Genomic DNA, 27,304 nt, shown 5'->3' with positions numbered 1-27,304 from the left:
AACAATCTAGATTTTCTATTGGTAGATCAGTTTTACTTATTAAGCTAGAATTTTCATTTATAAGGTAGAAATTAAGTGAAGTGATCAGCCGAGATAGCAGTGGTTCAGTGGTAAGGATGCAGGCATTAGGTATGGAGGTCTTTGGTTCGAACTCTGGTCATGATCAGTTAGATTTTCTTTCTCGACATTTTTTATGAAACCCAGTGGATGCTCTATTAGAGTATCTCGATTCCATGATTTTACACTTGCTAGGTTTTTGCTTTATAACTTTGTAGCTATAAGTCTGTTGTTGTTCTAAGCACCAAAAGGCACTCATACAATGATCAGCCTATGTACACACAAATTTTCAAGTCATTCCTCTACTCAGTTTACCCTGTAGCCATGACAACAGTTTCATCTTTTTTACGTGAATAAATGCTCATAACTCCTTGGATATTTATCAGATTCATAATAAACTTGGTACATGAATGTACCTTTATATGCTCTTTACGTGTGCCAAATATCAATACAATGGAGTTACAAGTTTGTGTTTTATAGTGATTTTTGCAAAGTGTGTGAAATGCAATTGAAGCCCCTTAGCCCCCTACGGCTTAAGAAGAAAAACGAAGAAATTAAAACAAAACTTTGGCCACTCATATCTCAAAAACGGCTGTGGCAATTTCCTTCAAATGTGGTTGTGGTGTGGCCTACCTGGTGGGCACTTCTGAAGTGAAACTGTTTTCAATCGTATAAGGGATCATGGAGCTACAAAGGTGTGAAAATCGTGTTTTCTTCCTTCCTGTAAATATACTCACGGTGTGGCGTGCTGGCTTCTTGGGCCACATGACACACTATCGTGTATCTTGATATTTGATGTAAGTTAGACAAAAACTCTTAAGAAAAGGTGCTATTTGCCATGTATAATATTTCTATGTGGTTTTTTAGTGGTAGAGTTTTGGTGAGTCCCTTACTTTTTTTTTTTTGGGGGGGGGAGGTAGAGAAGGGGAAGGGGAGATTCCAGCTTTATTACACTGACAACACTGTATGATATCTAACCTTTTTAAATGCAAAAGTCTCATCATGATTGTTCCATTCAGGATGAGGACCAAGTTGATAATGTGTCTTCATCACTCCCTTATGAACAGTGTCCACTGGTAACCCAAACATCTCAATATCCACCATGTTGAGTCGCTCAGACAAGAACAATCCTGATAGTATCTGTGTAACATTTGTGCTATCCATAATACAGGTACCTTCAATATATTAAACAGGGTGAACTGAGAAACTATGCTTGGGTGCATGCACTGTAAATTTATAATACAAACATCTGCATATGCACATTTCATACCTTGACAGTAACTGTGCAAGGAACAATATTTTCAAAATGCTGATCAAACAAATTAAAAGGAATCACTTTGGCATTGCGAAGTATGGAAGGCTTCAATATGTACCTGTTGTAAAATAGTTTAATGTTTACATATTATATCATTGATATAATTATGCTGCTTACCCGCATTTTAAATTTTGCTCAAATTTTGCAAAATTCAACTGCATGGACAAATCTATATGATATCCAGAAGGATAGTAAACATTATTTCACTATTACTGTACCTGGTGTTTGATAGTTCAGTGCTACAATCTGACAACCAGCACTCCAGTACAACTGAAACAATTAATACAATACTTCGTGAGCAATAGACTTTACTATACTAACATTTGGTAAGTAGTTAGTTGAATTCATTCGCATTCCACCTGGGTAAATACGAGAAAATTGACGAGCGTTATATCTTTTAATGTGTAAAGGTTTGACACTTTAAAGTTACATAACTGAAATGTTGGGCACTGCTGTAAATATTCAGCATGTACTTGTAACTAGAGTTGTGCTATAGTGAATTGAGTTAGGAAGTAAAACAAGGATACTTTGCAAACTCTACAGGATGATCTGTAAGGTTTTGCATTGCTTTGTCTTCATCCATTGATGAAATATAATTCCAGTGGTCTCGTTCTAAATAAACATAAATACATCGATTAATTCTTCAACTTTACAAATGTGTAAAAAATAGTATGTGGTTTTCAATTAATTAATTAACCCATTAACTGCCAAATTCTCAGCAAATACTGGATGAATTACTGAGTCTACACCGTGACCATATACATATGCGTAAACGCTTGCTATAAACTGACTACGTTGCTTACGTTTACATAAAAAGAACCACAATGAAATTGGCATGTGTATATTCACTCGTGTCCACCATGCCACATCAGGAATAAAGCAGTTAACTGTCAACTCTACTGATGTATAATTTTTTAATATTATTATATTAAAAGTCCTTTTCAACTTGAAGAACGATTTAACTAAATAGAAAAACTTCGCGCGATTGCATAATAAATATATGTAAAAAATAGTTATCACACAAAGAGAACTCCTGTAGGCAAATCTGTTTAGCACTGAAGTGTTTTGTTATACATGATACAGTTTATAGCAAGATGAAGTTTTGTTCTTGAGTGAGTTATGATGCCATTCCACCATGAGGAAGCAGTAGCAGTTGATGGGTTAAAATTAATGGCAGTCATATGAGAGCGTGCTTACTTTCAGCTGCTTCAAAGCCATCAAATTTAACAGCAGTACAGTAGTTTAGCAACCCAACTATTGGTCCACCAACCAATGCCATACCTTCACTAACACGGTGCTACAAAATAAGGAACAGCACATCACAAGCAATAATAAAACAGAATGGTATGAGGGATTGTCTTAATGTTTTCATTTAGCAACAAGGTAAATATGGGGATGTTTTCGGATCAAAGCAGCTATTGTACAGCTTGATGATAACTTCATGGACACAAGATAGCATGTAGTAAACTCAACTAAACTGGTGATATACCCGTACCACTAGATACCCATGCTGAAAAATGTTAGCTGATTGATTTTAAGAGCAGTGGTAGTACAGTCAGGTGTTTGAAAAATCTATTGCATATACCAAGCAGATTTAACCTGAGGTTCACCTTTTCATTTGTGATAGCTCTCCAGGTATATTTAGTGAGCTATTCATAGTTGAAATGCTGTGATAATGTGCACTGAAACAAGAAGAAAGGTAACCACTCAGAAAAAGAGGCACCTACCAAGTAGGTCTACCTGCAGTTACCCATTATGGGGCCAACCCACTAGAGCCTTTACATAACCCTATCAAGTTTCTCTCAAACTGTACCACATGTAACAACTATACAGATATGGACATGAAAAAGTGCAGGGGCACCAAAAAGCATCAATGAATTTGATTATTATAGTTAAATTACATTAAAGCAATGAATGTGTTCACCCATAGTAGTTTTGTATTGGTAATTGCATGTGCTTATCTAAATCTTCCATACTAAATAAAAGGGAATTTTTAAGCCTCATGATTCATTTATTCAAAGAACTTTTTATAAAGGCTTGTGCTTAAAGGGCTTCACAGCACTTCTATGTCTATAAATGTTTTGTCAGCTGTGTTCATGTGACAAGGGGAGAAAAGGAACCTGACTATAGTCTAATACGTATATATATACACTACGTATGTACAAGCATGTTTGTGCACACAACATACTGTTAAATTATTGTTTGTCATGCATTCTGAATATGTAGATAATTAATTTTGCTAACATAGTTTCAACCTATAAGTACTGAAAGTTCAGTGGTGTCATTGTAATAATAAAATTATATACACACTATACAGTACTATGTACGTACACACACAAATACCAACCAGCTGTATGCGTCTCAACATATCGTCACTATACTCATGTGTTTCCAAGCAGAATTCAATCGGCTCTACGGCCTAAAAGATTTTCAAATATATGCTGAATACATTGCAATGATAAGTGGTTAAAGAATCAGAAATACTAGGATCCATACCAAAAACAGCCAAGTTGTAAAAAGTGGCAGCCCCAGGCAAGAAAGTTATGAAATCAAAAGTGGTGGCAAAGAAATGGCCAATGATTATTCAATGGTTACATGCCTTTTTCTCAAAGCTTGGCTGTTTTGGTATGGATATCACTTCATTTGTATGTGTAAAACATTGCATTCTTTATAGAGGAATAGCCATGTAAGACAGGAGAAAAATAACTTATGAAAGAGATTGTTAATACATAAAATACATGTGTATTTGTGACCGGATCTGCGAAAACCCGACATGATGGCGCATTTTTCAAATTCTTTATTGTTGAATATTTATGATCTACTTAGCCAAGTGTATGTTCTGGCCAAGTTTCACCCTCATATGGCAACAACGTTTGGAGTTACAGCTCTACAAAGTAGCAACAACAGAAAGATCAATTTGTACAGCAAGTATAGGGAAAATAAATTACATGTGCTTACAAAAACAGCTGTAACTTACAAATACAATGCAGCACAGAGTTGCAACTTGCGCCATTGTGTTCGCCATGAATCTGGGAGTCCATTACTGGGTAAGTTTTTTCTTCTATTACCATTCTTCACTGCATGCAGAGACGAAATCAGTGACGAAAAATCTATCGCATACTATCGTTTCGACGTGACGTAAACAAACGCCCATAACTTACATAAAGTTTAAGTTATTAAACACAGTTAATGTTGTGAAGCGTAGGCCATGCAAGTATCCAAAATATTAGCATGCAACAGTGGGCTCTAATAAGAACAACGCATGCGCAGCGTCGTGAGCAGAACACGTTGGCAGTAATTCATACCTGTTTTAAAGCATTAAAAAAGTTTATGAATTTTTTTTTCGATTATGCAAATATTTACCCATTGTAAATCAATGGCTTATACTGAAAATTTAGGCTTGCGCCATTATGTCGGGTTTTCGCAGATCCGGTCACATTTATTGAATAATCATTCTATTAGAGTAGAATTACCGTTCTGTTTACAATATCTTGGTCACACTTTATTACACACTTTATTACACACATTATTATAGCTCTGTAATAATTTGCTCTGTAATAATTTGCTCTGTAATTATAGCTCTGTAATAATTTACTGCCATTAATTTGCAACCATAAATGTTTCAAATTAATTTGTATTATTGTTCTTCCTGTCAATAACATACTGATGTGGAGCATAGGCTTCTTGGACTGTACCATATTATCTTCTTGAAATTATTGATTCAGTATAATTTCCCAGTTTAATTGTTAATGCTTGTACAATTTTTAGATACTCTAATAGAGCAATCACTTAAGCAGTCACCCAAATGTTACATATAACTGGTCTATTGGAGTAACTAAATAATCAATTTATTGGTCATATGCTATTCACTGTATAGTATAAGAAAAAGAATTTATTTCTGAAATTACTGCAGAGAATAATTCCAGACAGAATAAGTAAAAGAGAATCACTACACTGAGAATTAATAGGAAGTTTTAAAGCACAATAGGCATGTGTCTATTTTAGACACTGTTTTCAAGAAGGGCAAATCAGTATGGATTTCATGGCATGTGCAAACTAGATTAAATCTTGTAATTAACATTTATTAAATACTGCAATTAAGAATATGCACATAGAGAGGAACTATGATATAATTCCTTGGTGCATCCTTGGCTTCAATCCTTTAACCTTTTATTATTTTTTGCTGTTGCAGGTGGTTGATGTTAGTCATGTCTAGTATATACGAACACTACTCACAATAGTCCAATTGAAAAATCTACACAACATTTTCTTTCTCAATAATGTCTTAGACAATACTATTCTGCACATACCTTTGGCTTTTGTCTAGGCCATGATTTTAATAAGTTACTTGGTCTATCTTTTATACCAGATGGTTTCTCTGTGTTACGTGGTACTTTTCTCTTAATGCAATGTCTAAAATATTTGCAAGAATAATAATATTGATCTACATAGCATGGAAGTATAATGGGTATCCTTACCGTCGTTGTAATGTGTAGTTATCAGGGACTATCCAGTTCTCTTCATCTGTAGCTGGACTGGATTCAGCTGTTGATCATGATATATATCCATTATTCAGAACTTTTATTTTGAAATTTAACTACCAAATGTAATAAACCCTTTTAAAAGAAAGCCACTGACAATGGGTTATCATACATCAACTATGGCCCATTAAGTTTTCTATTTTAGTTTCATTCCAGTCCATTAATACTAAGCCTGTACATATCTACTGTTACAAAAGCATATTTTTACATGGTAGTGGGGGATCTTTACAATATGTAGTTTGTTGCCCCAGCAACAAACAAAGTTAACAGGCTAGGGGGTGAGTTGTCAAAAGGTAACACCAAGTGTGACCATCTGTCACCTGGTTGCATAAGTGTACATCATAATTAAATTCCACAATCCTAATGTAGTAACAGGTCAGGCTTTGCTCTTCATTATCATTACTGTCACATTATGATTGTTTGGTGCTTTACCAGGATCACTGAACCTCGAATATTCCTCAGGCAGTAGAGGACCTAAACTTGTGAAGTTAACAATATCAAAATTTCCCATCCACCCACCCACTCTGATAGCCTGCTTTCTTATATGTTGCTTCTGGTAACTGAGGTATGGGCACAAATTGCTGAATAATTAAAGTTAATATCTGCCTAGTCTAAGGCTGTGTGTGTGTTATCACTAAATACTATTTGTCAATAAATTTAATGTGTCATAACTGAATGTGCTACTCTGGTTGCAATTGTATGCTTGCAATCATATGCTTGCAATAATGTTGCTGCTGCTGGGTTGATGTAAGTAATACTGGATGTATTATGTAAGTAAAGTTTGCTGTGACGGTGATAGCACATACTCATTGCCTGGTTTATCATACCTCAGTTGCCCTACCTCCCCCAAAAGAATTGTATGTATATGTATGTATGTTTGTGTAACTAGTCTGTAAAGTGTTGTGTTGTAATATGTCGTGGTCGCATGCCGTAATATTATAGAGCTTGGTGTGGTGGAAGGGTGGTTTGTGTAGGAAAGCATGCAGTAAGGTGTTGTGGTATGTTTATATGCGCTCAAGTTAGCATGTTAAATAAAGTGCTTACATTTGCACTTCAGGTGACAATCCCCCTTGCTTACGCACTTTATTGTAATGATCCTAACTAGCTTGTAGGACTCTTAACTTCCCTTCTACTTGTTTGATTACTGAACTTCTATAACAGTGCCTCAATGTTTCAAGATGAATGAGACTATGATTGCATGACAAAACAAACATAGTGTCTATTTGCATACAGTAACACATAATGGTTTTGTGTTGGAAATTGTCCATTCTATGTACTGTGGTATGCCAAAAGGAACCTGCTAGGCTGAAGTGATATCTAACAGTGAAATCAAACCTGTAGTTTTAGCTGTTATTGAGTTACACTGGTCTGAAGGTATCATTTAGTTAGTTAATTAGTCAGTCAATAGAAAATTCCACTAAGTTGTTGTTATTCAATGATTAAGTACATTTTGTGCTGAATTTATTACAATACATAGTACATGCATTTGCGTAGCACAGTTTCTAATAATTGCATAGATTTTAGAGAATAAAGATAACAAAGCATGAAGCACAGAGAAAATTTATACAAGATTGAGATACTCTAATAGAGCAGTCAGTAAAATACTCTAATAGAACAGTCACCACATACATCACTATTAAGAATCCTCCACATGCAGTTACTGAGTATGAAAGCTTGTAAGCATCTGCAGCACCATCCCATAGGCACATTTAGCCTGCTAAAAATATTTTGTAAATGAAATGCCAATGGTCCTTTGTATGTCATTCTTGCTGAACTAGTTACTCACAACTGTACAACTCTTGATCAATGCAGACCACTTAATAGAAAGTAATTATGATTTAGATATTTGTATATAAAACTGCTCTACTTCAAAATTTTCACTCCTGAATTAGCTTCTGGGGGGCTGTTCCCCCTCCTACCCTGGTGCACCCCATGGATCCACCCAGGTTTTTGAATAACTTTGTGTTTGTAGGTAGGTTACATATTTCCCTATTAACACAATGTAGATCAATTTTTTCATTGTTACTGCCTTGTAGTGCTGTAAATTCTCAGCATATCAATCTTGAACTCAACTAAAGTATTTATTTTGCTTTGCAGACATTGTACAAGTGATATACTAAAGTTGAAGGATCAGTGGAAGAGGAGGTAACCATTTGAATAATAAAGTGGATGTGTAGTAGTGTGTAGTGACCATTAAATGAATTTTAAAACATGGCTGGATTGCCACAACCTAACACAAATTTTAATTGTAACTTGGACTTTTTAAATTCTGTTGTGAAAGTGTTAACATGCCTCAACCTCAATAGTTAATAGCTAAATCATACTCAATAATTTTGTGGGTTACCCCTTTTTCCATTAACCTGTTCATATGCACTATTACGTCCAGTTCACAGATCAGGCAACACAGTATGTATATACAAATTATACTACACTGCATTACCATCTTCATCAATTTTGGATAACATTGTAGAGTTGTCTTGTTTAGAAGTGTCACAAATAACACTGTTGCTGATACCATTCACCATAATCTCCTCTGCAACTGCAAAATGTTAACATAAAAACCATATCTTTATATATAGCAGCACAACATACACATGTGTGTCATCAAGACATGTACATGTGGTAATGTGTCATGAGGGCAGTACTGGCACAAGCCATGTAGGCAAGTGTGTTGCACATAATAGGACAATCATTTTTATGTGTCTGTGATTTAGATGAGTTTGAAAGGAAGCAGATCACACAATATTAAGGGAAATTCCTTCAGGATGGGACACTTTCATTGCCATATTTGAGCTAAATCTGTCCATCCATTTTGAGATACATTTATGATGTACCTCCTAATTGCTACTTCAACATTTTTCTCAATCCTTATACATTTTGTAAAACATAATAAATTCATTACAAGTCTTTATCCAATGGAGGATAATAAAAACATGTAAAGTAGAGATTAGATTGGTGAACCTTGCATGATTTTAAAAAATAACAAGTGGTAAATGTTTATCATGCTAACTGGACACACCACCTAAACAAGTTCATGTTGTCCAACTTCTAAAAGCCAGGTGCTACAAAGCTAGCTAACTAGCAAGCTCATCTACCTTTATTATAGAATTATCAAACGGTACGGTAGTACCATTTAAGTAGGGATCATGGTGAATGTTTCGCGTGCTGCCCAAAATTCCACCTTTAAAAATCATCCTACAGACATTTTACGCGGTGAAAATCACTTTTATGGAATAGTAATAGTCCATATAATACGTAAAACAGCATTAAATACAACAAAACACTTACAGGTGGCCGGATATAATTTTTTTTAAATCACCAATTTTAGCCTCACTGCCTCACTCACTGCCTGACCACAGTTGCAAGCCTAGAGCCCAAACGAAGCAGCGCACGGTCACCATTTTACGCCAAGAACAACAAACTCACTGGTGGGATGTGCCTTTTGGGATACTGACGAGTGTACGCCCTGTGTGCCTTGTATTTCCTTTTATCTCCTATCAGGTTGGTCATCTTCTTCAAGCATCGAAACCATACCGAGGCGTTAATTTTCCGTATCAACACTTTTCTGTAGACACCATAAAATTATTTCAGAAAGCATTTATACTGCTGAAAGAGCAGAGCACTTATAATTTCAAGTGTTGCACGTGAAACATTAGTTGTCACTTCAACTTTTGCCAAAGCCTGGACTGCAAATCAATGAAGAGACTTGAGACGGAGTGATACTTGACAGCTTGTTCCTCTGAACACACTGACTCAGCCACTCAGTGTCGGACGGCGAGATCAGCGAGTGATTCATGTGATTGGATAGTACTTTGTATATGCTTCATCCTGTTAATCGGGGCTAAGCTCCAGACAACTGAAAGGGCCTGTTCATTCGAACAACTTCTGGCTGGGGTGAACAGAACGCGGACCATCGTACTGAGACTGCAGGTCATAGATCTGAACGCCATTGCTACTACGATCAAAGTATAGGTAAGCTATGCACGCTACTACGGGCCTATGTGCTTCCAATTTTGGCACAGTACGTACTTTAATAAGCTGTAACTAGCTAGATGTGCTGCAACAAAACTTGAACAAACTAGTATTTTTAAAGAAATGTTAATTTAAAAATGAAGTAGGGATCTATGCAATAAAAAGTAGTGAAACAAGAGTTGAATGATGGTATTACAGCATACCTCAATGGGAAAGTCCTTACTTTGGCATTGAGCAAAGCTAATGTGCCAAAGTAGGGACTTTCCCATCAAGCTATGCTGTAATACCATCATTCATCTCTTGTTTCACTACTTTTTACTGCATAGATCCCTACTTCATTTTTAAATTAACAATTTTTAAAAATATAGTATTTACAGCATTAAAGTCTTAAAGTTTCTATGTTTCTACATCAGTATTGTATTAGAATGAAAAAAAAAACCAACAACTAAAGTCAATCAAAACCAAACTAAAAACAGCTACACGAAAATTTTTACATAAGATCAAATAGAGCAGTCATTCATATAAATCATGAAATATTTTTACACAAAAATTTTTATCACAAAAAATTTTTGCACGAAAATAAAGTGAAATAAGGTACATATATGCATACATATATACATACATACATACATACATACATACATACATACATACATACATACATACATACATACATACATACATACATACATACATACATACATACATACATACATACATACATACATACATACATACATACATACATACATACATACATACATACATACATACATACATATATACACTGTACATACTTACACATTTGTTTACTTGTGCCATTCATTTTAACTTCATCTTTGTTCTCAAAAGCTGTGTAATAATACAATACAGAAGCATGTGAGTAAGTGATAGGCATAATTTATTATATACATAAAGATCATATGGATTTTAAATACCATTCTTCTCAGTTAAATTGCACCTTCTCATAATATTGACAAGATAATGGTTTCACAATACTTTCATGGTGCTTTGGCAGTATTGCTTAGGTATAATCAAGCTCTTCATTGACATTTTGAATTTATTTAGTGGAATTTCTACTGACAGTCATCACTGATGGTCTACACCACTGCAGCCTAACAAGTGCTGGTTGACAAACTACAGTCATTGTCATACAATTTACACATTGTGGACTTATCCCTTTGTGTCCCATTTATTTTTGCTGAGAGTGCATGGTGTCAGTTTGTGGTAGTTCACCAATGTTGTTTGCATGTAGTAGTGTGTAGTGAACATTAAATAGAATTTTAAACATTGCTGGATTGCCACAACCCAACACAAATTTTAATTGTAACTTGGACTTTTTAAATTCTGTTGTGAAAATGTTAACATGCCTCAAACTCAATAGTTAATAGCTAAATCATACTCAATAATTTTGTGGGTTGCCCCTTTTTCCATTAACCTGTTCATATGCGCTATTACGTCCAGTTCACAGATCAGGCAATACAGTATGCATATACAAATTATACTACACTGTATTACCATCTTCATCAATTTTGGATAACATTGTAGAGTTGTCTTGTTTAGAAGTGTCAAAAATAACACTGCTGCTGATACCATTCACCATAATCTTGTATCCAGTTGGGGAAACTGCAAAGTGTTAACATTAACAACCACATCTTTATATATAGCAGCACAGCATACACATGTGTGTCATCAAGACATGTGGTAATGTGTCATGAGTGCAGTGCTGGCACAAGCCAGACAAGTGTGTTACATTTACATGGGACAATCATTTTTATGTGTCAGATGAGTTTGAAAAGAAGCAGATCATACAATATTAAGGGAAATTCTTTCAGAATGGGGCACTTTCATTACCATATTTGAGCTAAATCTGTCCAGCCAGTTTTGAAATACATTAATGATAATTGGCACTTCAACATTTTTCTTAATCCTTGTACATTTTGTAATGCACAAAAAAACTCATCATACAGTATGAAAGTACTGTATAGTAGGGACCACAAAGGAGTAGGAGTGGCCCACGAAATAACATCACCAAAAAACCAGCCTCAATTTACCCTGACGATGATGAAGCAGTATTGTTTAGGTAAAACTAATTCCAAACTAGTGATGTGCGATATATCGAAAAAATATCGATTTCGCAATAATTTTGTTGATATTGTTACCGTATCGATTTTTGATACTGCTTTAGCAGATTTCGATATTTATCGAAAAGGTAATATTTTGCGATAATTATTGAAATATCGAAGAATATTTCGATAAATCTACAGCATTTAGTGTGTGATTGTGCAATCATGCTAGAAATGAAGGTTGGTTCTGTACTATCTAGCCACTTTAAAAACTTGTCTTCCAGTTTTCTAGGCTTATTATTAGTTTTATGCAATAGTTTTAGTGTGTAAATTGTATTTCAAGCATATTTATAAATATCGGCCGCCCACGCAATTACACCACCTACACAATTAAAAGTTATCGAAAATTGTATCGAAATTTCGATATTTACCCCAATATCGTATCGATATCGTATCGAAATAAAAATCCTGATATCGCACACCACTAGTCCAAACAAGCTTTCAGATTGACCCGAAACACTTTCAACATGAATTTAAAGAAAAATTATTTAACGCAATTTTCTACTGACTGAGTAACTGATGCCTTCACACAAGTGTACCTCGATAACGACTAAGGCTGCTGACTTGATTTTTTCACTGTTTGACATTGCTTCTGCCCGAGAGGTGCCTTTTTGCATACCGATTACAATGCATTCTTCATGGACTTACCATTGTCATCCTTTGTGTCCCATTCATCTTTGCTGACAGCAAAAAAGTGTTGATTTGGCGGTAGCACATCATAGCTTCCCTTCGTAATGGAAATCGTCCATATTTTCATAGTGGTTATTTTGATTGCAGAGGTGCTGTTCAAACAATTCTTGATTCGTACTGCTGTGTAACGGGTTTAACATAGCCGACAAGGAAGCGAAATGGATACTTCACTTTTCAGATGATAATTGATGTAACTGGGGTGGGGTGCACAGCACCATTTCTTTTGGTATACATGGATTGCAGAGGTGCTTTTAGAATAGTCCTTGATTCATAATGCTGTGTAATGGGTGAACATAGGTGACCGGATCTGTGAAAACCCGACATAATGGTGCAATTTTCAAATCCTTTATTATTGAATATTTATAATCTACTTAGCCAAGTGTATGCTCTGGCCAAGTTTCAGCTTTGTTTGCCAACGACTTTTGGAGTTACAGCCCTACAAAGTAGCAGCAACAGAAAGATCGATTTGTACAGCAAGTATTGGGAAAATATATTACAGCTGCTTACAAAAACGACTGTAACTTACAAACGCAATGCAGTACAGAGTTGTAACTTGTGCCATCTTGTTTGCCACGAAAAGGGGAGTCCATTACGTGGTAAGTTTTTCCACCTACCACCTTTCTCCACTACATACAGAGACAAACTCAGTGAAGAAAAATCGATTGTGTACGATCGCTTCGACGTGACATAAACAAACGCCCATACCTCACGTATCCTTTAAGCTACTGCTACGAAACAAAGATTTTCGAACTCTACTTGAGTAGGCGAATAAGATGATATCCATGTTTTTATCATTATACCCTTTCCTCACAAAGAACAAACCGTTAATAAATTTTATGATTTTTTTTCATTTACGCAAAAATTTTACCCATTGCAATCAATAGCCTATATACTGAAAATTTAGGCTTGCGCCATTATGTCGGGTTTTCGCAGATCCGGTCACAATTAGCTGAAAATGAAGCATAAAGGATACTTCACTTTTCAGACTATAATTGATAAAGCTGGGGCGTGCAGCACCATTTCAAATGTGGTATGCGTGGGTTCACCAGTCATAATAATTATTTACAAAAAAAAGTTAACAAACAAGTACACAGAAAAATTTGGAATTTTCAACTAGAGTAGGGACCACAGCACATCAATAAAAAGTACTGAAACAAGTTGGAGTAGTCCATGATATTAAATCACAGTAAAACAATAAGAAGTGTTACATCCCTACTGTGCTCAAGATACCATAATGGAAATACACAGTAGTGGTATAACACTTCTTATTGTTTTACTGTGATTTAATATTGTGCACTACTCCAGCTTGTTTCAGTACTTTTTATCAATGTGCTATGGTCCCTACTCTAGTTGAAAATTCCAAATTTTTTTGTGTACTTGTTACAAGCATGCTTTATCCAATGGAGGATAATAAAAACATGTAAAAACTTGTATTTTGTATTGTAGAGGTGAACCTTGTATGATGTTTAAAAATAACAAGTGGTAAATGTTTTTCATGTTAACTGGACACACCACCTAAACAAGTTCATGTTGTCCAACTTCTAAAAGCCAGGTGTTATAAAGCTAGCTAACTAGCTAGCTCATTAGCTTCCATCTACCGTTATAGATTTATGGTATTTAAAGTTCCAGCATTAAAGTCCTGAAGTTTCTATGTTTCTACAACATACATACATACAGTGGACCTCGATTATCCAAACACCAATCAACCAAACTCTTGATTATCCGAACACCAAATTGACTGTTCAGTTAGAATATTTTGTTAACAAGTGTATGCTTTATTAGAGTAGTTGAGCAAAGCTCTGTATATAAATGTATGGATGTTTGATTTTACATACTTTCGATTATCCAAACAGCTTTCCCCCTTCAATTAGTTTGGATAATCGAGGTTCCACTGTACATACATACGTACGTACGTATATACATACATACATACATACATACATGCATACATACATACATACATACATACATACATACATACATACATACATACATACATACATACATACATACATACATACATACATACATACATACATACATACATACATACATACATACATACATACATACATACATACATACATACATACATATATACACTGTACATACTTACATATTTGTTTACTTGTGCCATTCATTTCAACTTCATCTTTGTTCTCAAAAGCTGTATAATAATACAATACAGAAGCATGTGAGTAAGTGATAGGCATAATTTATTATATACATAAAGATCATATGGATTTTAAATACCATTCTTCTCAGTTAATTTGCACCTTCTCATAACATTGACAAGAAAATGGTTTCACAATACTTTCATGGTGCTTTGCTAGTATTAGTTAGGTATAATCAAGTTCTTCATTGACATTTTGAATTTATTTAGTGGAGTTTTCTACTGACCAGTCATCTCTGATAGACTACACCACTGCAGCCTAACAGGTGCTGGTTGACATACTGCAGTCACACAATGTACACATTGTGGACTTATTCCTTTGTGTCCCATTTCTTTTTGTTGAGAGTGTATGATGTCAATTTGTACCAATGTTGTTTGTATTCCCTAGCCATTGTGTAAGAAATCATCCATAATTTTTACACTATGCCTCTAGCAGTTGAAATAAACAGATTGGTTGTAAGGTAGCTTCATGTATTGTTCTCCATGTCTCTATGTGTAGGGCTATGTAAGTTAGTGTGGGGGTACATGTTATGTCCATAGCTTCACATGTCTGACATCATTCTTTTAGAAGCTCACTACTAACTATGAAAATGGAAATGTTAACAAGCAAGTGTAAGTAATAATAACTGTTATAAGCTAGTGGCATCATTCCAATAAAAAGTGCTTAAACTACAGTAGATTATCACCTGAAGTACAAATTTAATCCTTACTTTAGTTGTGCTAGTTTATTGCTATTGCACAAGCTAAAGTAGAAATAATATCCTTGTTTAAGCACTTTTATTGGTACAGTAATGATTCCTACAGTACTTGCTTGATAAATTTTAAAATCTTCCTTACACTTGTTATACAGTATTTAGGTCACTCTAATAATGTAATTTGATTGGCTACAGGATCTAAATCCCATAGATGCCTTGTTTTCATATACTATAGTCCTGTCTCTAAGGAAACACAGACATTATTCCTGCAATGCAAGCATTGCATGACAAGAAATCTAATGGGTCTCCATTTTAGTAATTACTGCAACATTCATATTTTATCCATTGCATAATCAGCAGTCAAGGTATGACAGCTAGTGCACTGTGCCTAACTTCAAATAAATTATACAGGGTTCTACAGAATTTAGCAACCTATGCTGTGCTGCCCTAGTTAAGTAAGAATGTTTCTACAAGGTCCAAGGGTTACTAAAATCCAGAGAAACCTGTGTTTTGAGTCTAATTATTACTAGAAAAATTAGCTACACATAATAGACGATGCCTGGATGTTTCATGTGATTACTGTCTAAAATAGAACACCAATGAGTAACCTGTGTGAGTTGCTACTGTAACTATATTCATCAAATAAAAATAGGCAAAGTCAAAAATACAATAGCCCTACTGTTAGCTTACTCTCTGGACAAGGCAGGCGTCATTGGCATTGATACACTAATGTCACGGTATGCTGACACTATAAACTTGAAGGATAAATCCTGATACTATATAGCAGCCATAGTTTGTGAGTTTGTGTCATTTTTCCCTCATGAGCAAACAGTTTTGTGTCAAAAGCAGTCTTCATATGTGAAATGAAGGCTACACAGAACCAGTATATAAACCTTTTGCTGTGAGGTGGTATATTTGTGCCGGCTACAAAAATGGGTAAAGAGAGACCCTGAAGACATTATGAATGCTTTTCACAATGGCCTATATATACGGGTGTAAAACAACCGAAAAACAACATATCTGGCTTCGTAGGCTACCAAAAATAATGAAAAGAAAAGGGCATGTCCCATACTTATGCAAACAAAAATGAAGGGCAGCCTCAATGCTTTCTCAGAACAATTTGCATGAGAAAACATGATAGACACACTCACTATAAGACAGTTGAGAAGATACTGTGTTTAACTTGCAGTTTTAAGTGGTTCGTTAGAGTTACCGCTTCCTTAGCAGTGCATAGCAATGTAATTACTGAATTACAAAATAATCCATGAATTATGAAATATGCTAAATTACAATATTTACAAATCTAATTATCTTGCTGAATTAATACCACAAAATAATAGTATAAAATTATTTATACACATTGTTGATTGCCTATTTAGGCTATATAGCATTAATTGCATGGGTGCCTGGTTTTTAGAATTAGCATAACATACACTTGTTTCTTTTTTTGCACACTTACAAAAGCTGCCATAATACATGAATTCATTATCTGATTGCCTTGAAATTTGGCACACAAAAAGAGGGTTTAAAAGAGCATCTCGATATGGGTGGAGTATGGTAAACAGTTAAGGAATTATTAGTGATGACTCACAAAAATAACACCAATGTATTGTCACACCCACAGGATAAACCGCTTACTGGAAGTTTATAATTGGTACATGTACAAGTTAATTATTGGACCTCAAATTTTTTGTGGTTTGAAAGAAACTGAACTAAAAACCATAAAGATACAGAGCAAAAACAACAGTACGTGATCAAGTTTGCTAATAAACAAGTTGATGTTGTGCTACTTCTAAAAACCAGGCGCCGTGCAGCTAGCTAACTCATCTGGAATAACTATAGACAGTATATACTACTATGAATTAACCATCTATGTATTACTACTTTACAATAGGGTAGTTTGGGTTGTGCAATAATGTAATTAGCTATTTCTCGTATTTCGTAATTCATGAAATATTCGTAATTCATGAAATATTCGTAATTCGTTCAATTACGTTGCTATGCACTGCTAAGGAAGCGTTTGTTAAATAAACCGCTTTTACCAACATATTACGCACAAAACTATCTTCTAAACTGTTTTATAGTGTGACTAACGTGTTTTTTTCCCACAAATTCTCTCGACAAAGCCTCAAAGCTACTCTTCATTTTCGTTTGCGTACGTAAGGGATACGCCCCCTTTCAACTCGAAGCGATAGGCTATTCCTGGCAGTGTACGAGGCCTGCACCGTTGTTTTTCAGTTGCTAAATGCCTGAAAACCTCAAGGGGAAGGTAGTCTGAGGAAAGTCACCACACCCGTATTTCAGTCTGCCGAAAAGAAACCACCTCAGAGCAAAGTTCACCTGTGCAAAAGTTTAATACAGACTTCATTTCACTTTTACTTCTTACGTAAAAGCTGCTTTTACTATTATTAAACGATTTTGCTCACATGGGTGCGTACAGACAAACATAGGTAGATAGGTAGATAGGTACACACACACACTTTTACGAAAACAATTTCAGTAAACCAGGCGCACGCCCACAGCCGGCCTTCGGCCGGCTGTGGGCGTGCGCCTGGTTTAAAAATGATTACTTGCCATGCGTACGAGACATATCACTCAGGGAAATAAAGCTAAAAATCAGTGTGTAGATGGATTAATCATCTTTGAAAGGCCCTTCAGTGGTTTAGAAGAATTGGATTAAAACCATTGAGTTATTAACATGTGTATGAGTAACAGACATAAAAATAATTGAAACTGAGCTGAAATGGTCACAGAATCATTATTCCAGAAAGTGCACATAAATATAGTTCTCTACTTCCTTTGCTGAAGCATATTTGGGTGAAATAATCATGACTTGTGTTACAAAAGTTAACAAACAAGCATAATTCTTATTATGAAAGTAACTAGTACCTAAAAGTTTATATGGGATAAAAGTAATGAGTAACTACTAACGAGTTACTTTTCTGAAGTAACTACTCCTACTCTGGTTACAAGTCATTCCAGTGAAAGTTCAGCTAAGCTGTAAGTCATCCTGTATATAGAAAATTCAGCTACAAACAATTCACCAAGTAGAGAGTTCAGCTACAACTAGTTATTCTGTAGAGAGTTCAGCTACACACAAGTCACCCTGGAAAGAGTTCAAGCTGCCCTGTAGAGAGTTTAAATACAAACAACTCAACCTGTAGTAATGAGTTCATGTAATCATATCAAAACATATGTATGGGATTTGTCAAATCAAGCATTTTCAGGTGAACAACATCACAAGTTTTCAAAACACTGGGTTAAACCTTTAAAAATTAAGAATTATGCATTAAATAGATCTAATATCTGTTTAATATCTTTTTGAAACCTCAGCTTGGTAAAACAGGCTGATCATAAAATCTCATCATTCCTTGTCCAATGCAAAATACATGTATTTTACACTACATACAAAAACACTACAACCTTTAACTCACAAACCTCTACATCACACCATACAATAAAAGAAAGCCCTTGAATTTCTCTATCCAATGTAGACCATACAATTGGAAACTGTCGCTATGGTTTACTGCTGATGATGACATAATACATGCTCCATAATTAACATATTGGAAAATTTAATTATCTAGGTGGGAAAATCCCAATTTACAAGTTGTTATCCTCAACCAAATTTGCTAAATTTGGTATCATTCTACGATGCTTAATAAGACTCCAACCGTACAAATTGTTAAACTACAGAGATATGTTGAAAAACACATGTTTTTACTGGAATTCTGAATACATAAATTTTACAGTACTAGGTTCCTTTTTAGCTTCCCCTTCGTTACTACACAAAGAACTTACACATGAATAGAATCGCCTTTTATTGAGGAGTCTGATAGACCAAACTTCATGTCTGTCAACCAGAGTATGCGCAAGTTATGGTGCCTTGTATAGAAGACGGTGCTATTTTATACGAAATGGGCAGTAACCTATTCAGAAATCTGGAATATCTGCACAAGTATGTAATTTTCTATAGTATTTTTTTAATTGCATAACTATAAGCAAAAATGGTTGAATTAGAAATATTATCCACAAACAAAAATTCAACTCTTGATTATCTAAACCAAAGCAACCAAGCTAGTAGCACCAAATTCACTGGAAATTTATTGTTATTTACAGTTACCTACCATCACAGTCAATTCTTGGCTGCCACCTTGGATTTCACATCTTTTTTCACACTGGTGTTTTTGGAAGGGCCACACCTTTTTCACAGCCTGGCTGTTTTGGTTTAGATTCTAACTACAGCTTATAGTAACAATTTTACCATTTTCATCATCATCACCGGTAGAGTCATCATTCTCAACTGCTGAATCACTGTTAGCAGATTTACTTTCTTCATCGTCTAGCGAAGTGAGTGACTCTGTAGATGATAGTGTAGGTAGCACAGGCATACTCTGGCTACAGTGAACAACATAAAATGTTATGTAAATATAAACAATGGTGATTTTACTATTATGTTGACAACACATGAATTGTGTGCTATATATGTAACCAAGCTTGCTAAAACAAGTATGTTGGCAAAAACTACACCCAATCACACAGCAGGGCTTTTTAGTACTTAATAATATTATTATAAAGCCAATAATTAACCCTTTGGTCTAGAAGTTAATAAAACAAGTGTTTCGTTAAACATGAATGCCACTATAGTGACTCTCACAACATGCATGCATTCAAAGGCATATGTCTCGTAAACGAAATATCCTACCATGGAGGAATAGGTGGTCCAACATGGATTAAGTGTTGCATGTCAAAACGCATATTATTTTCATGTTCAATAAGTTTAGTTTTAAGAACCAAAGTCACTATAGTGGCATTCAGGGCCAAAGGGTTAAATGCTAAATAAGGGCTGAAAATTGCTTGGATGAGTTATGGAAGTTTAAAAAAACTTTTGTGCCCATATGCCCTGTTTTCAGAGGAATGCTCACACATAATGTCTAGCACCACAGGCAAAAATTAACACATATCTTTGTCTCATGCTAAGTTTGTTTGCATACCAACAGCCCCAGCTGTACTAAATAATAGTTAGACGTCAAGAACCAGGGTTCTACGGGATTTAGAAAACTTGAAGGCCCTAACCAATCAAGATACTTTAATAGAGCAATAACTCTCTCTAATAGCACATGTACAGTCACTGTAATACCATCCATTTATGTTTTTACTCAACAAGATCTTTAAAATCTCTCTATATCAGTAGGGACCACAAAGGAGTAGGTGTGGCCCATGTAATAATATCACCCAAAAAACAACCTCAATTTTCCTTAATGACAATCAGGCAGTATTGGTTAGGTGAAACTAAGCCCAAACAAGCTTTCAGATTGACCCGAAACGCTTTCAACAAGTTGCTACAGAATTTTAAAAATAATTTATTTAATGGAATTTTCTACTGACTGAGTAAGTAAGTAATTAACTGACTGACTGACTGATGTCTTCAGACAAGCATAACTCGATAACGGCTAAAGCTACGGGTTTGATTTTTTCACTGTTTGACGTTGCTTCGGCCCGACAGGTGCCTTTTGGCATACCGCAGTACGTACAATGCATTCTTCATGGACTTACCAGTGTCCTCCTTTGTGTTCCATTCATCTTTGCTGACAGTGAAAAGTGTCAATTTGGCGATAGCACATGATGGCTTCCCTTCGTAACGGAAATCGTCTGTATTTGTCATAGTGACTATTTTGATATCAGAGGTGCTTTTCAAACAGTTCTTGATTCATACTGCTGTTTAACGGGTTGAACATAGCCAACAACGAAGCATAATGGATACTTCACTTTTCAGATGATAACTGATATAACTGGGGCACACGCACAACACCATTTCTTTCTTTGGTATGCGTGGATTGCAGAGGTGCTTTTTGAACAGTTATTGATTCGAAATGCTGCGTAATGGGTTGAACATAGCCGACAACGAAGCATAATGGATACTTCACTTTTCAGACGATAATTGGGGCACGCAGTGCCATTTCAGATGCGGTATGCGTGGGTTCACCAGTCATAATTTTTATTTACAAAAAAAGTTAACAAACAAGTACACATTGGAATTTTCAACTAGAATAGGGACCATATCACATCGATAAAAAGTACTGAAACTAGCTGGAGTAGTCCATGATATTAATTCACAGTAAAACAATAAGAAGTGTTATGTCCCTACTGTGCTCAAGATACCATAATGGAAATGCACAGTAGGGATATAAATAATAGCTATGGCACAATGTGGAGTCTATGAAATTTATAAACCCGAAGGCCTGGGCTGTAGCGTACGAGTGAAGCAGGGGCACTACTAAGGGCCTGAGGGTTGATAAATTTCATAGACTCCACATTGTGCCCATATAACTGCTTTAGACTCTATTTCACATTACACTCAGATTATTTACCTCATCCATGGTTGTTTCTGCTGTAGGCTCAGAAAAAGAGGCTGGTTTTCTTGCGATAATACTAGCGCCATGGCAACTATGCGTCCTCACATGACAAAATAATAGTGCTCATTAAATCACTGCACGTGAACAATGCATAGCGATTGGATAAACCTAGATTTTGAGCATGTGTTATATTGTGCCTAAAGGTGTGGAGTGTATTAGAAAACAAGGTGGAGTATGAGATTTATTGCCCACCCAAAACAGCTTAAATAGAGTCTAACACTTCTTATTGTTTTACTGTGAATTAATATTGTGCACTACTCCAGCTTGTTTTAGTACTTTTTATCAATGTGATATGGTCCCTATTCTAGTTGAAAATTCCAATGTTTCTGTGTACTTGTATACCCTCTCAGATGCAGTAACATTATAATAGCACAGATTATCCTAGTTATTATATACAATATTCCTGTATTCCTGTCTCTAAGCCAATACAAAAACATGAAGAATATTATTCCTGAAATGCAGCATTGCATGACAAGAGGAAGTCAAATGGATCACTTCTTAGTAATTGCTACAAAATCTATTCTTTCTGAGAAAGTAACCACCTGCACATTTTCCTCTATCTTGTCATATCCTCTGTATGATGCATATGTAGATATGTCATGTCTATCATTGATAGGTACAGTCCATAGATAAGATATGTATACGTACATCTGCCAATAAACTCCACAATCATCAATAGCAGCACAATTCACACAAAATTTTAGCCAGTTAAAAAATCAATGGCTGAGTTTTTGGGGTTTGCTTTGCGTAGACATTATCATAGATCCTTTACACCCTGGGATAGGAATCTCCGCATACTTGCTGTACTTACGTGCTGGACTATCCACACCGTTAATTAATTGGTATTGACTGGGAGGAGAAAACTCTGATCCATTGTTCTGTAGTGTGTTTGATACAGTAATCTTGTTCTTTACTTTGAATAAAGCAGAAAGGTGATTGTGGATGCAAAACAGTGACAAAACTCACTGACAGACCCAAGCGATTAAAACTTTGGCTAGCTGTAACTCTGGAATTATTCACTCTATGAGTGTCAAATTCAGTCCGCAAGTATAACTTGGGATAAGGAATCAAACCAGCAAAGTCATTAGTCCATGTCTCAATGTTCAAATCTTGCCGCTTGAATGGTGGCGACAAATTTTGGCTAGTTCTACCCTCTGAAACAATGTCTTCTTAACTTACAATTTGTTTTGTGCACTTATCCATCCTTTGTTAATCGACCTGAAGTAAATTCATTGCCCATACTGTCCACTAAACAGAGAATTAATACACTAAACTGATGCATCAATTCATAGATCTCTTTGTAGAAAGGTGTTGATGGAGGTGCGGATGGAGTGTTAAAAACGGAAGATTCCGATCCTGGGGGTGTAAAGGATCTATGACATTATAGTTAGATTAGATTTCTTAACTCACAATGATTAACAGAAACAGTGTTAATATCAACTAACCATGCATAGCCACTTACGCTCTTCCTAATAATATCTTTGACGTCATACAAATGCTTCCCTCCACAACTACAGCTGCATTAAATGCAGCATCCTCTGGTACATGTAGTTTACTTGTCTCTATACTACATATGTATACAAGCAATATATACAATACTTAACTACTGTATCATAGTACAAAATATTTTATATACATCACATTTACATCTTGTAATTAAGCAGACAGAACAATATGTGTATACGCACATTTACTTTATATATAGTTATGTATTGTAGATTGCTGGAAAACACACAGATTGTATAGCTAGCTTTCTTATGATCTTAAATTATAGAAAGGATCACAATAATATCAAAACACTACAGACATAATAATCTGTATCTATAACCATAAAATTAAAAGGTTCAATTTTTGACAGAAAATGCTAAAACATTGTAATCTTGATCATTAGGTACTAATGTACTTAAGTGACTGGTGATGGATGTAATTAAACCACCAATAAGGAAAAAAATTCCATGGATGAACACAACCATTTTGGATATGGACACATCAAATGTGTTGTTCCTTCATATCAAGTCAATTGCTAATTTGAAAAGCTTGCTTTTAAAGATTATGGTACTATGCATTCATAATCATGAAACAGTGTAATAGCAGGACTAAAGTATATAATTGTAACCAACTCACTCTTTGCTCTTTGACAGTCTTATCTTGTCCTTCAACAAAATTTTTCCTTTCATCAATTCAGGTGATGGTAGTGGGAATCCTGGTTCTAACTGTGTAATATACACTTAAGTGATTACACATCTGAGAGACTGGATAACATTTTGCAAAGCAGAATCCTTCTAGAGGAATCTGTTAGCATTTTTGAGAAATTAGAGACAAAATGGAATTTGAAATCATTTATGCACATGTACGTAAAAGTCTCCAGTTCCTGTTAGGTCAGGTAATCCAAAGACTGCAGCACATGTTGAGGTCAAACCTTCAGTGCTGGCCACTGTAAAGTACTAACAATAATAATAATATTATATAGTACCAAATGGCACAATATCAGTCTGACCAAAGTCATCAAATTCTGTAGCTACAGTAACGTCTATATCTTATCAGTATCAGTAAACCTCAAATTTACAATGCTATATGATTTAGCCATTACCTACATAATTATTATATTTAAGATGAAAATAATATTGATTATCTATTTTAATATTTTTTAAATATAACAATATAAGAAAAAATCCAACAGCCAAGCTGTGAAAAGGTGTGGCCTTATAAATCCTGGGTAAAAAATGTTGTGAAATCAAACGTGGCGGCCAACAAATGGCTACAATGATGTTGATGATAATAAACTTTAACAATGCACACAGCCACTATTAAAATTTATTGGCATTAACATCATTGCAGCTATTAGTTGGCCGCCACCTTTGATTTTACAACTTTTGTCGCCCAGGGTTTTTAAGGCTACACCTTTTTTCACAGTTTGGCTGGTTTTGTGTAGATAACACTTCTTTTTGTAACTGCAAGCTCCAAAGCCAACCTATGGTTGGCCTTGATAATTCCTTTAAACTTTTCCCCCTTTACTACAGGAATCATTGAAAACTGCGTGGCTATATGAAGAACTGGAATAAGACAAATTTTGAAGGTGTGTATACCCCGATGATAGCTGGGCAGATTCAACTCAAATTAGGAATGGGAGATACCCTACCCTGAGGAAGCTTCCACAGCAGAAACAGTTAATTATACCACTCAAGTAGTATGGAGCTAAATCTTTTCTACTTTTTTATTGTTATTCCCAAGGTTAATAGCACCCCTTTGACCTGGCACAGAGCTATAATGACAGCTCCTTCTGAAGAGAGACAAGGAAAGCAAGTCTTCTGTAAAATACAGCAGTAGCATGACCCATACCAACCCTTAATGTTGAAAATGCAAGTGGGGTAAAAGAACAATTCTCAATTTCCCTAATACATTGCTCTGTGGTAGTTTCTCATGTTCAAAACATCGATAAACTTGGGTACCACTATACAGGGCCGGAGGAGGGAAAATTGAGTTGGTCAGGCCATTGACTATAATGTTGAAATTGCTACTATATACATGCCAATGAGAGAGGAGCTGTTGCACAGTGTGCAAAGCACGAGCATTCTAGGGGGGTCTGGGGGCATGCCCCCACAGTAAATTTTTGAACTTTAGACACTTAGATATGCAATTTTAGTGATATTTCACTGCTAGCTAGTTATATAAATATGCTCAAGCCTATCTGTTGTTCTGCAAACTTTCTGTACTATCTATAATTGTAGACCTGACATACAGGGGACACAGCATGAAACTTGCTGTATGGTTCATTTACTTATAGCTAGCTAGCAATTAGAAGTTCAAAGGGGGTCTGGGGTGCAACCCCCAGGAGCTGCAGAATTTTTACAATTTAAAGGCTTGAAAATGCCTTAAAATTTAAAATTGATGCTAAATTTTAAAGTAAAACTAACTAGCAACTTGCAACTCCCCCCCAAAATTTCACAGGGAACCCATGCAGCATGGCCCCCTTAGCTAGGATACAAGTACTATACAGTGAATTCACACAGCTACAATAAAAAGCTACACAGCTACAAAAATACAGTATACTATATACTATACTGGTTTGTATGAAGTGAACGGATCATCACGTAAATATACTGGTGGACAGTCACGAGACCAATCAGTATTCGAAAATGGCACTATTTGGGTGAGACTGAGTTTGCTCAGTATCTCGACAGGACGAGTGGGTAGTTGAAGAGGAGTGATTTCTACTCAACATCTCATCCAGATGGCCACCATGTAAATGTATGGTACCGGTGTACAGCTTCTTGCCGCAGAATGAGTCATCTGGTTTGTCACTGCCGGCCCTTCCGCGCCCAGTAAAAGAAGCCAAGAGAGACGAGCCAAGGAATGCTAATGATTATTTTATGAAGATTGAATTGTGATATAAGTGTGCTGGTTTAGAATCAAAGAAGGCACCTGCCTTACACGTGATAAATGCCAACTGTCAGCACACGTGATACTGTACGTAGAATCCACAATCATTTCTGTACAAAACGATACGAATGCTATGCTATGCTGTACTGTAAGGTAATTGGAGGTACTATACGTGTAGTACTGTGCTTTAGTTAGGCTGAGAAACTAGGTAACTACTCTTGTCATGCATTTTCAATAACATCTGTAAAATGTACGTAGCCACATGTAGATGTGATCGTCCAAAGATTGCATGAGAGTAATATAGCTCGAACTGGTCAACTAGTTGGTTCAACTCCAGATTATTGGTCCGGCTCAGGCCTGACCAACCGGACCGTCTCCTCCGGCCTTGCTATATTTATGAAAGTGCATTAATAGCATTAACTTTGACATCAAAAATGCCTTCTGATGTTTACCTCCACAGAATCCTGAAGCAGAAACATCTACACAAGCACTATCCTCATTATTAGCTGTTGCATATTGAAGGGTCTCACCTGTAAGAGGCTGCAACGGATGATGCAAATGGCAGTTTCTGGTCCTGAAAATAAGTATGTCGCCCGCCCACACTGGCTGTACTTGGCTGCATGACATGGTTATTGTCAGTAAAACGTTCTAGAACAATCTGGATTTCCATTGGTAGATCTACGAATTATGAACTTTTACTATTGAGTAGATTTTAGCTAGAATTTTCATTAAATAAAGTGAGGTGATCAGCCGTGATAGCAGCAGCTCAGTGTTTAAGGATCTGGGTGTTCAGTATGGAGGTCCCTGGTTCGAGCACTGGTAAGTTTTTTTTCTGACATTTTTCATGCACCTTTTACCCCAAGACCCTGCAATTTACAGTTGTTTGGTTTTTGTCTTGTAACTCTGTAGCTGTCAGTTTGATTTATTTTAAACCACAAA

At 35.7% G+C, this 27,304-nt stretch overlaps 1 protein-coding gene across 4 annotated transcripts in view; it reads right to left on the bottom strand.

Moving 5' to 3' along the window:
• The window catches only part of LOC136258709 (1-phosphatidylinositol 4,5-bisphosphate phosphodiesterase beta-4-like), a 75,197-nt gene that overhangs the window by 22,462 nt on the left and 25,431 nt on the right, over nt 1-27,304 (bottom strand). Inside the window, exons 15-31 of one of the 4 annotated variants that reach the window (XM_066052051.1) lie at nt 24,110-24,198; nt 23,448-23,552; nt 19,834-19,967; nt 14,818-14,868; nt 11,404-11,511; nt 10,687-10,737; nt 8,354-8,452; nt 5,851-5,917; nt 5,683-5,785; nt 3,720-3,791; nt 2,570-2,669; nt 1,900-1,984; nt 1,694-1,766; nt 1,591-1,642; nt 1,490-1,541; nt 1,328-1,430; nt 1,036-1,197 (exon numbers count right to left, since the gene is read on the bottom strand). In XM_066052051.1, coding sequence (XP_065908123.1) covers nt 1,036-1,197; nt 1,328-1,430; nt 1,490-1,541; nt 1,591-1,642; nt 1,694-1,766; nt 1,900-1,984; nt 2,570-2,669; nt 3,720-3,791; nt 5,683-5,785; nt 5,851-5,917; nt 8,354-8,452; nt 10,687-10,737; nt 11,404-11,511; nt 14,818-14,868; nt 19,834-19,967; nt 23,448-23,552; nt 24,110-24,198 — 1,506 coding nt within the window. The remainder of the gene's footprint in view (nt 1-1,035; nt 1,198-1,327; nt 1,431-1,489; nt 1,542-1,590; nt 1,643-1,693; nt 1,767-1,899; nt 1,985-2,569; nt 2,670-3,719; nt 3,792-5,682; nt 5,786-5,850; nt 5,918-8,353; nt 8,453-10,686; nt 10,738-11,403; nt 11,512-14,817; nt 14,869-19,833; nt 19,968-23,447; nt 23,553-24,109; nt 24,199-27,304) is intronic. The other 3 variants (XM_066052059.1, XM_066052063.1, XM_066052070.1) reach the window with 3 other exon arrangements.

The sequence above is a fragment of the Dysidea avara genome, chromosome 1 (assembly GCF_963678975.1).
Source record: "Dysidea avara chromosome 1, odDysAvar1.4, whole genome shotgun sequence".
Taxonomy (NCBI): domain Eukaryota; kingdom Metazoa; phylum Porifera; class Demospongiae; order Dictyoceratida; family Dysideidae; genus Dysidea; species Dysidea avara.
Note: the sequence above shows the minus strand (reverse complement) of the source record. Positions and strands in the feature narration are given on the sequence as shown.